The sequence below is a fragment of the Entelurus aequoreus genome, linkage group LG27 (genome assembly GCF_033978785.1).
Source record: "Entelurus aequoreus isolate RoL-2023_Sb linkage group LG27, RoL_Eaeq_v1.1, whole genome shotgun sequence".
NCBI lineage: Eukaryota > Metazoa > Chordata > Actinopteri > Syngnathiformes > Syngnathidae > Entelurus > Entelurus aequoreus.
Genome location: NC_084757.1, coordinates 1,010,327 through 1,022,826, shown reverse-complemented (window position 1 = coordinate 1,022,826; position 12,500 = coordinate 1,010,327). Strand labels below are relative to the sequence as shown.

The window sequence follows — 12,500 nt, the reverse complement described above, 5'->3', positions numbered from 1 at the left end:
TTTCATATATATATATATATATATATATATATGAAATACTTGACTTTCAGTGAATTCTAGCTATATATATATATATATATATATATATATATATATATATATATATATATATATATATATATATCTTGACTTTCAGTGAATTCTAGCTATATATATATATATATATATATATATATATATATATATATATATATATATATATGTATGTGTGGGAAAAAAATCACAAGACTATTTCATCTCTACAGGCCTGTTTCATGAGGGGTTTCCTCAATCCTCAGGAGATTTTTTCAAAAAAAAAAAAAAAAAAAATCTCCTGAGGATTGAGGAAACCCCTCATGAAACAGGCCTGTAGAGATGAAATAGTCTTGTGATTTTTTTCCCACACATACATATTACGCTCTACCACGGTATCGAGCACTATTTTTTGGATAATCTAATTAAGACATATATATATATATATATATTTATTTTATTTACATAGAAAAAATAAATAAATACTTGAATTTCAGTGTTCCGGTGGCTATCCATTAGATGGCAGTATTGTCCTGTTTAACTTCTCCAGGCTGTCCCCACTCAGTCTCAGGTCCGCATGGAGCTGGAGGGGGCGTGGCCTCCAGCTCCGGCTGAATACCGGGAGTTTGTCGGGAGAAAATCTCTGCCGGGAGGTTGTCGGGAGAGGCGCTGAATACCGGGATTCTCCCGCTAAAAACGGGAGGGTTGGCAAGTATGACGTGGGATCATGACAGAAGCAGAATATTAACAAAGTATCAGGGGATTAAGACCCCAAGACTTCTTCTTGGCCCACACCTTTCTTTCCCTGGCACAAGGTTTGGGTTATTGTCATGCTGAGGACCTGTCCATGGACCATTTACTGAACCAGGAGTTTCTCATCCAAGGTTCTACGGATCATCTCCACATGTCATTCAATTCAGATTGTAGACCAAAAACCACCGAGCACTCACTAGTGAATCAGTTCCAGTCTTGAATGTGGTGAAGTCTTCTCGTATCCTCGGCAGAGAAATACTACAAAGTAAAATCTATTACATATTACAAACATCTTCACGGTCATGTGACCACAACACATGCTCCTTGTAGTCCTGTGGGAGTCATTCAGGTCTTGATTGTCCAAGTTCAGAAAGTACACGTGTCTTGTTAATATTCGATCAAGTGTTTTATTTATACTTTGCTTACACAACATTAAGTAGATTTGGTTTTCTGGGCTGCTCCTTCGGTTTTCTCACAATCGTCCTTACACCACCAGAGAAATCTTGTAGGAGATCCAGAGCCAGGAAGACTTTTCTTACATTGAACAAAAATATAAGCGCAACACTTTTGTTTTTGCTCCCATTTTTCATGATTTGAACTCAAAGATCTATTCCTCTCAAATATTGTTCACAAATCTGTCTAAATCTGTGTTAGTGAGCATTTCTTATTTGCCAAGATAATCCGTCCCACCTCACAGGTGTGGCATATCGAGATGCTGATTAAACTGCATCATTATTGCACAGAAATGTGCATTTTGGCTTTATTGGGGGTTTCAGGCGTTTATATTTTTGTTCAGAGTACTTGGATTATTATTATCAACTCGATGAAGCAATTCCTGAAGGGATTGCATGTGAATGCTCCAATGCTGAAGTTGAACTGAAACGCTGACAGAATGTAGTATGGATGTAAGAATAGTTGGAATGTTTGAATGTTGAAGAGTTTGAATCTCCAGAAAAACCGGAATTTGGTTTGAATGTCCAGGATGAGTGGAATGTGTTGTTTGAATAGGTTGAAAAATGTCCCATTCATTTTAATGGGAACTTCCTGGAATTTTGGGAAATGCGGGATTAAAAAAAAATAAAAAAAGATTAGGAGAATGAATGTCCTGAATGAGATGATTTGGATGTGTTGGTATTGTTTAATTGGGTCAAGAAATGTTGAAGTAGTAACAGTTTTTCAATTGAGAAATTGTATTAGTATTTCTAGTTCCTAAACCAACTTGTGTTTTTGTCCTGACTAAGAAGAATGTTTTGCAAAGTTGTGTTGAAGTAACAAGAAGGTTGATGTCCAAGGTGGCCGCTCACATCGGCAGTGAGCACCATGAAGTCAACTTCAGTGCAGAAGGCATCAGAGCAGTGGAGGAAGTCATCGTCAGCCTCGAGACCTACGACATCACCACCATACGCGCCTCCGTCGGTGAGTACTAACTCATGTTTTACTACTACACTCATGTTTTACTACTCACAATACTGATCATTTGTTGTCAAAATAACGTGATTAGAACAGCGATGAACACGCCTTTAGAGCAACACTAGCAAAGTAGACTATAGTATAGTCAAATATAATATAGTATAGCATAGTAAATATAGTATAGCATGGGGAAGTATACTATAGTATAGTCATATATAATATAGTATAGCATAGTAAATATAGTATAGTATGGGGACGTATACTATAGTATAGTCAAATATAATATAGTCTAGCATAGTAAAATATAGTATAGTATGGGGAAGTATACTATAGTATAGTCAAATATAATATAGTCTAGCATAGTAAAATATAGTATAGTATGGGGAAGTATACTATAGTATAGTCAAATATAATATAGTCTAGCATAGTAAAATATAGTATAGTATGGGGAAGTATACTATAGTATAGTCAAATATAATATAGTCTAGCATAGTAAAATATAGTATGGGAAAGTATACTATAGTATAGTCAAATATAATATAGTCTAGCATAGTAAATATAGTATAGTATGGGGACGTATACTATAGTATAGTCAAATATAATATAGTCTAGCATAGTAAAATATAGTATAGTATGGGGAAGTATACTATAGTATAGTCAAATATAATATAGTCTAGCATAGTAAATATAGTATAGTATGGGGACGTATACTATAGTATAGTCAAATATAATATAGTCTAGCATAGTAAAATATAGTATAGTATGGGGAAGTATACTATAGTATAGTCAAATATAATATAGTCTAGCATAGTAAAATATAGTATAGTATGGGAAAGTATACTATAGTATAGCCAAATATAATATAGTATAGCATAGTAAAATATAGTATAGTGAAATATAGGCTAGCAAAGTATAATATATTATAGTGAAATATAGGCTAGCAAAGTATACTATAGTATAGTCAAATATAGGCGAGCAAAGTGTACTATAGTATAGTCAAATATAGGCGAGCAAAGTATACTATAGTATAGTCAAATATAGGCGAGCAAAGTATACTATAGTATAGTCAAATATAGGCGAGCAAAGTATACAATAGTATAGTCAAATATAGGCGAGCAAAGTATACAATAGTATAGTCAAATATAGGCGAGCAAAGTATACTATAGTATAGTCAAATATAGGCGAGCAAAGTATACTATAGTATAGTCAAATATAGGCTAGCAAAGTATACTATAGTATAGTCAAATATAGGCGAGCAAAGTATACTATAGTATAGTCAAATATAGGCGAGCAAAGTATACTATAGTATAGTCAAATATAGGCGAGCAAAGTATACTATAGTATAGTCAAATATAGGCTAGCAAAGTATACTATAGTATAGTCAAATATAGGCGAGCAAAGTATACTATAGTATAGTCAAATATAGGCGAGCAAAGTATACTATAGTATAGTCAAATATAGGCGAGCAAAGTATACTATAGTATAGTCAAATATAGGCGAGCAAAGTATACTATAGTATAGTCAAATATAGGCGAGCAAAGTATACTATAGTATAGTCAAATATAGGCGAGCAAAGTATACTATAGTATAGTCAAATATAGGCGAGCAAAGTATACTATAGTATAGTCAAATATAGGCGAGCAAAGTATACTATAGTATAGTCAAATATAGGCGAGCAAAGTATACTATAGTATAGTCAAATATAGGCGAGCAAAGTATACTATAGTATATTCAAATATAGGCGAGCAAAGTATACTATGGTATAGTCAAATATAGGCGAGCAAAGTATACTATAGTATAGTCAAATATAGGCGAGCAAAGTATACTATAGTATAGTCAAATATAGGCGAGCAAAGTATACTATAGTATAGTCAAATATAGGCGAGCAAAGTATACTATAGTATAGTCAAATATAGGTGAGCAAAGTATACTATAGTATAGTCAAATATAGGCGAGCAAAGTATACTATAGTATAGTCAAATATAGGCGAGCAAAGTATACTATAGGGAGAATTTATGATTTCTTGGCCATTCTTCAGAGAATATGAATGATAACACAAAAACCTTTCTTCCACTCATGCTTAATGGTTGTGTGAAGCTATGTATTGGCAAACAACTGTGATTACTCTTTTTAAATCAAAATGACAAAAGAAAGTACCCAAATGACCCTGATCAAAAGTTTACATATACGAATATAGGCTAGCAAAGTATACTATAGTATAGTCAAATATAGGCTAGCAAAGTATACTATAGTATAGTCAAATATAGGCTAGCAAAGTATACTACAGTATAGTCAAATATAGGCTAGCAAAGTATACTATAGTATAGTCAAATATAATATAGTATAGCATAGTAAAATATAGTATAGTATGGGAAAGTATACTATAGTATAGCCAAATATAATATAGTATAGCATAGTCCAATATAGGCTAGCAAAGTATACTATAGTATAGTCAAATATAGGCGAGCAAAGTATACTATAGTATAGTCAAATATAATATAGTATAGCATAGTATACTATAGTATAGCCAAATATAATATAGTATAGCATAGTAAAATATAGTATAGTATGGGAAAGTATACTATAGTATAGCCAAATATAATACAATACAGAATAGCATAGTAAAATATAGTATAGTCAAATATAGGCTAGCAAAGTATACTATAGTATAGTCAAATATAGGCTAACAAAATATACTACAGTATAGTCAAATATAGGCGAGCAAAGTATACTATAGCATAGTGAAATATAGGCTGGCAAAGTATACTATAGTATAGTCAAATATAGGCTAGCAAAGTATACTATCGTAGTCAAATATAGGCGGGCAAAGTATACTATAGTATAGTAAAATATAGGCGAGCAAAGTATACTATAGTATAGTAAAATATAGGCGAGCAAAGTATACTATAGTATAGTCAAATATAGGCTAGCAAAGTGTACTATAGTATAGTAAAATATAGGGCAGCAAAGTGTACTATAGTATAGTCAAATATAGGCGAGCAAAGTATACTATACTATAGTATAGTCAAATATAGGCTGCAAAGTATACTATAGTATAGTCAAATATAGTCCAGCAAAGTATACTATAGTATAGTCAAATATAGGCGAGCAAAGTATACTATAGTATAGTCAAATGTAATATAGTATAACATAGTAAAATATAGTATAGTATGGGAAAGTATACTATAGTATAGCCAAATATAATATAGTATAGCATAGTAAAATATAGTATAGTCAATATAGTATAGTCAAATATAGTCCAGCAAAGTATACTATAGTATAGTCAAATATAGGCGAGCAAAGTATACAATAGTATAGTCAAATATAGGCGAGCAAAGTATACTATTGTATAGTCCAGGGGTCGGCAACCCGCGGCTCCGGAGCCGCATGCGGCTCTTTGACCACTCTGATGCGGCTCAGCTACATACTTGCCGACCCCCCGATTTTCCCAGGAGACTTATGGATCTCAGTGTCTCTCATACATAACTCCCAGGGATAAAGTAATCCTATTTAGACTATAAATACTAGATAAAGGGCGTGCCCTGATTGCACTGCAGTAATTGTCCTCTATAGCATTTACATACAGCGTGCCAGTCCAGCCGCATGTTGCATGTTGTTATTAATCGCACACACAGGAGACAGCAAAGCATACTTACTCATCAGCCACACAGCTTACACTGACGGTAGCCGTATCAAACAACTTTAACATTGTTACGTTACAAATATGCGCCACACTGTGAACCCACACCAAAAAAGAATGAAAAACACATTTCTGGAGAACATCTGCACTGTAACACAACATAAACACAACACAACCATTACCCAGAATCCCATGCAGTCCTAACTCTTCCGGTCTAGATTATACACCCCGCTACCACAACCCCCCCACACATCAACCCCCCCCCCCTCTCCTTGCGTTGGTTGAGCGGAAGAGTTAGTGCTGCATGGGATTCTGGGTATTGGTACCGTCAGTGTAAGATGTGTATTGGTACCGTCAGTGTAAGATGTGAATTGGTACCGTCAGTGTCAGATGTGTATTGGTACCGTCAGTGTAAGATGTGTGGTTGCTGAACTAGTACGGAAGAGTTGGTGCTGCATGGGATTCTGGGTATTGGCACCGTCAGTGTAAGATGTGTGGTTGCTGAGGTAGTACGCCTTGCTGTCACTTACGTGTGGTCAACAAGTACACTGTTAGGGCAGACTGTAGAGGGCGGTGTCATCACGCTCTGATATTCGGGAGTCTCCCGGGGAAAAATGAGAGAATTGGCAAGTATGACGCTATCAAGCGCCATTCATTCAAAACTCGCGGGCTGCACTAACATCAAATGTCCACATTAAAGTGCGTGCCGGTGCGTGTGTCGGAGACCCCTGGTTAATATAGCACAAAGCATTTAAGCTCTGTATGCAGTGTTTTTCATTTTAAATTGTAAATTTTTTTTGTGGCTCCCATCACTTTCTTTAATTTGTGAAACTTGCCAAAATGGCTCTTTGAGTGGTAAAGGTTGCCGACCCCTGGTATAGTCAAATATAGGTTAGCAAAGTATACTATAATATAGTCAAATATAGGCTAGCAAAGTATACTATAGCATAGTCAAATATAGGCTAGCAAAGTATACTATAGTATAGTCAAATATAGGCTAGCAAAGTATACTATAGTATAGTCAAAGGCTAGCAAAGTATACTATAGTATAGTCAAATATAGGCTAGCAAAGTATACTATAGTATAATCAAATATAGGCCAGCAAAGTATACTATAGTATAGTCAAAGATAGGCGAGCAAAGTATACTATAGTATAGTCAAATATAGGCTAGCAAAGTATACTATAGTCAAATATAGGCTAGCAAAGTATACTATTGTATAGTCAAATATAGGCTAGCAAAGTATACTATAGTATAGTCAAATATAGGCGAGCAAAGTATACTATAGTATAGTCAAATATAGGCCAGCAAAGTATACTATAGTATAGTCAAATATAGGCTAGCAAAATATACTATAGTATAGTCAAATATAGGCTAGCAGAGTATACTATAGTATAGTCAAATATAGGGTAGCAAAGTATACTATAGTATAGTCAAATATAGTCTGGCAAAGTATACTATAGTATAGTCAAATATAGGCGAGCAAAGTATACTATAGTATAGTCAAATATAATATAGTAAAATATAGTATAGTATGGGAAAGTATACTATAGTATAGCCAAATATTATATAGTATAACATAGTAAAATATAGTATAGTCGATATAGTATAGTATAGTCAAATATAGTCCAGCAAAGTATACTATAGTATAGTCAAATATAGGCGAGAAAAGTATACTATAGCATAGTCAAATGTAGGCGAGAAAAGTATACTATAGTATAGTCAAATATAGGCTAGCAAAGTATACTATAGTATAGTCAAATATAGGCCAGCAAAGTATACTATAGTATAGTCAAATATAGGCTAGCAAAATATACTATAGTATAGTCAAATATAGGCTAGCAAAGTATACTATAGTATAGTGAAATATAGGCCAGCAAGTATACAATAGTATAGTCAAATATAGGCTAGCAAAGTATACTATAGTATAGTCAAATATAGGCTAACAAAGTATACTATAGTATAGTCAAATATAGGACAGCAGCAAGTATACTATAGTATAGTCAAATATAGGCAAGCAAAGTATACTATAGTATAGTCAAATATAGGCTAGCAAAGTATACTATAGTATAGTCAAATGTAGGCCAGCAAGTATACATTAGTATAGTTAAATATAGGCTAGCAAAGTATACTATAGTATAGTCAAATATAGGCTAGCAAAGTATACTATAGTATAGTCAAATATAGGCCAGCAAGTATACTATAGTATAGTCAAATATAGGCTAGCAAAGTATACTATAGTATAGTCAAATATAGGCCAGCAAGTATACTATAGTATAGTCAAATATAGGCCAGCAAGTATACTATAGTATAGTCAAATATAGACTAGCAAAGTATACTATAGTATAGTCAAATACAGGCTAACAAAATATACTACAGTATAGTCAAATATAGGCGATCAAAGTATACTATAGTATAGTCAAATATAGGCTAGCAAAGTATACTATAGTATAGTCAAATATAGGCGAGCAAAGTATACTATAGTATAGTCAAATATAATATAGTATATCATAGTCAAATATAGTATAGTATGGGAAAGTATACTATAGTATAGCCAAATATAATATAGTATAGCATAGTAAAATATAGTATAGTCAAATATAGGCTCGCAAAGTATACTATAGTATAGTCAAATATAGGCGAGCAAAGTATACTATAGTATAGTCAAATATAGGCGAGCAAAGTATACTATAGTATAGTCAAATATAGTCTGGCAAAGTATACTATAGTATAGTCAAATATAGGCTAGCAAAGTATACTATAGTATAGTCAAATATAGGCGAGCAAAGTATACTATAGTATAGTCAAATATAGGCGAGCAAAGTATACTATAGTATAGTCAAATATAGGTGAGCAAAGTATACTATAGTATAGTCAAATATAGGCGAGCAAAGTATACTATAGTATAGTCAAATATAGGCGAGCAAAGTATACTATAGTATATTCAAATATAGGCGAGCAAAGCATACTATAGTATAGTCAAATATAGGCGAGCAAAGTATACTATAGTATAGTCAAATATAGGCGAGCAAAGTATACTATAGTATAGTCAAATATAGGCTAGCAAAGTATACTATAGTATAGTCAAATATAGGCTAGCAAAGTATACTATAGTATAGTCAAATATAGGCTAGCAAAGTATACTATAGTATAGTCAAATATAGGGTAGCAAAGTATACTATAGTATAGTCAAATATAGGTGAGCAAAGTACACTATAGTATAGTCAAATATAGGCTGGCAAAGTATACTATAGTATAGTCAAATATAGGCCAGCAAGTATACAACAGTATAGTCAAATATAGGCTAGCAAAGTATACTATAGTATAGTCAAATATAGGCAAGCAAAGTATACTATAGTATAGTCAAATATAGGCTGGCAAAGTATACTATAGTATAGTCAAATATAGGCCAGCAAGTATACAACAGAATAGTTAAATATAGGCTAGCAAAGTATACTATAGTATAGTCAAATATAGGCTAGCAAAGTATACTATAGTATAGTCAAATATAGGCAAGCAAAGTATACTATAGTATAGTCAAATATAGGCCGGCAAAGTATACTATAGTATAGTCAAATATAGGCCAGCAAGTATACTATAGTATAGTCAAATATAGGGTAGCAAAGTATACTATAGTATAGTCAAATATAGGCTAGCAAAGTATACTATAGTATAGTCAAATATAGGCCTAGTGTAGTGTGGTATAATATAGTATAGTATGGTGTAGTGTGGTATAGTATAGCGTAGTGTAGTATACTGTAGTCTAGTGTAGTGTGGTATAATATAGTATAGTGTAGTATACTGTGGTATAGTATAGTGTAGTGTAGTATGGTGTAATGTAGTGTAGTATACTGTAGTCTAGTGTAGTGTGGTATAATATAGTGTAGTGTAGTATACTGTATACTATACTACACTAAAGTTAAGTTTTTAACTTTAGTGTAGTATGGTGTAATGTAGTGTAGTATACTGTAGTCTAGTGTAGTGTGGTATAATATAGTATAGTGTAGTGTAATATACTGTAGTCTAGTGTAGTGTGGTATAATATAGTATAGTGTAGTATAGTGTGGTATAATATAGTATAGTGTAGTATAGTGTGGTATAATATAGTATAGTGTGGTATAATATAGTATAGTGTAGTGTAATATACTGTAGTGTAGTGTGGTATAATATAGTGTAGTGTAGTGTGGTATAATATAGTATAGTGTAGTGTGGTATCGTATAGTGTAGTGTAGTGTGGTATAATATAGTATAGTGTTGTGTAGTGTGGTATAATATAGTATAGTGTAGTGTAATATACTGTAGTCTAGTGTAGTGTGGTATAATATAGTGTAGTCTAGTGTAGTGTGGTATAATATAGTATAGTGTAGTGTAATATACTGTAGTCTAGTGTAGTGTGGTATAATATAGTATAGTGTAGTGTAATATACTGTAGTCTAGTGTAGTGTGGTATAATATAGTATAGTGTAGTGTAGTGTGGTATAATATAGTATAGTGTAGTGTAATATACTGTAGTCTAGTGTAGTGTGGTATAATATAGTATAGTGTAGTGTAATATACTGTAGTCTAGTGTAGTGTGGTATAATATAGTATAGTGTAGTGTAATATACTGTAGTCTAGTGTAGTGTGGTATAATATAGTATAGTGTAGTGTGGTATAATATAGTATAGTGTAGTGTAATATACTGTAGTCTAGTGTATTGTGGTGTAATATAGTATAGTGTAGTGTAGTCTAGTGTAGTGTGGTATAATATAGTATAGTGTAGTGTAATAAACTAGTCTAGTGTAGTGTGGTATAATATAGTATAGTGTAGTGTAGTCTAGTGTGGTATAATATAGTGTAGTATGGTGTATTGTAGTCTAGTATACTGTAGTCTAGTGTAGTGTGGTATAATATAGTGTAGTATACTGTAGTCTAGTGTAGTGTGGTATAATATAGTGTAGTCTAGTGTAGTGTGGTATAATATAGTGTAGTGTGGTGTATTGTAGTGTAGTATACTGTAGTCTAGTGTAGTGTAGTATAGTATATTGTAGTCTAGTATAGTGTAGTGTAGTCTAGTATAGTGTAGTATACTGTAGTCTAGTGTAGTATAGTTTAGTGTAGTATGTGTAATGTAGTGTGGTATAGTGTAGTCTAGTATAGTGTAGTCTAGTGAAGTGTAGTATGGTGTAATGTAGGTAAGTGTGGTATAATATAGTATAGTGTAGTGTAATGTAGTGTAGTATACTGTAGTATAGTGTAGTGTAGTCTAGTATAGTGTAGTGTTGTATGGTGTAGTGTAGAATAGTATAGTGTAATGTAGTGTAGTATACTGCAGTCTAGTATAGTATGGTGTAGTGTAGCGCAGTATGGCTCAGTGTAGTGTAGTATGGTGTAGTGTAGTCTAGTATAGTGTAGTATGGTGTAGTATAGTGTAGTATGGTGTAATGTAGTGTAGCGTAGTGTGGTGTAGTGTAGCCTAGTGTAGTGTAGTATGGTGTAGTATGGTGTAATGTAGTGTAGCGTAGTGTGGTGTAGTGTAGCCTAGTGTAGTGTAGTATGGTGTAGTGCAGTGTAGTATAGTGTAGCATGGTGCAGTGTAGTATGGTGTAGTGTAGTACAGTGCAGTGTAGTATAGTGTAGTGCAGTATAGTGTAGTACAGTGCAGTGTAGCATAGTGTAGTATGGTGTAATGTAGTATAGTATGGCGTAGTGTAGTATAGTATAGTGTAGTATGGCGTAGTGTAGTATGGTGTAGTGTAGTCTGGTATGTAGTGTAGTCTGGTATGCAGTGTAGTATGGTGTAGTGTAGTCTGGTATAGTGTACTGTAGTATAGTGCAGTGTAGTATAGTATAGTGCAGTATGGTGTAGTGTAGTCTAGCATAGTATAGTGCAGTATAGTGTAGTCGTATAGTATAGTGTGGCGTAGTGTAGTCTGGTATAGTGTAGTGTAGTACAGTGTAGTATGGTGTAGTGTAGTCTAGTATAGTGTAGTGTAGTATAGTGTAGTATAGTATAGTGTAGTGTAGCATAGTATGGTGTAGTGTAGTCTAGTATAATGTAGTGTAGTATAGTATAGTGTAGTGTAGTATGGTGTAGTGTAGTCTAGTATAGTGTAGTATAGTGGAGTATAATGTAGTGTAGTATAGTATAGTGTAGTATGGTGTAATGTAGTATAGTATGGTGTAATGAGGTATATTTGCTGTTCCTGCAGGCATGTATTTGATTAGCAAGTACATCAGAGAGCAGACGGACAGTGTTGTCATCTTCTCAGGAGAAGGTTCAGATGAACTCACTCAAGGTTACATGTACTTTCACAAGGTCAGTTGTACTTCAATACTACTACTTCTTGTATTATACACACACACACACACACACACACATTACTACTACTTCTTGTATTATACACACACACACACATTACTTCTACTTCTTGTATTATACACACACACACACATTACTACTACTTCTTGTATTATACACACACACACACATTACTACTACTTCTTGTATTATACACACACACACACATTACTACTACTTCTTGTATTATACACACACACACACATTACTACTACTTCTTGTATTATACACACACACACACATTACTACTACTTCTTGTATTATACACACACACATTACTACTACTTCTTGTATTATACACACACACACACATTACTACTACTTCTTGTATTATACACACACACAC

The 12,500-nt window shown here is 33.4% G+C and overlaps 1 protein-coding gene across 3 annotated transcripts in view; it reads left to right on the top strand.

The window, feature by feature from the left end:
* The window catches only part of LOC133644157 (asparagine synthetase [glutamine-hydrolyzing]-like), a 70,851-nt gene that overhangs the window by 40,649 nt on the left and 17,702 nt on the right, over positions 1 to 12,500 (top strand). For all 3 annotated transcript variants that reach the window (XM_062038494.1, XM_062038495.1, XM_062038493.1), the window contains 2 exons: positions 2,058 to 2,181; positions 12,006 to 12,112. In XM_062038494.1, coding sequence (XP_061894478.1) covers positions 2,058 to 2,181; positions 12,006 to 12,112 — 231 coding nt within the window. The remainder of the gene's footprint in view (positions 1 to 2,057; positions 2,182 to 12,005; positions 12,113 to 12,500) is intronic.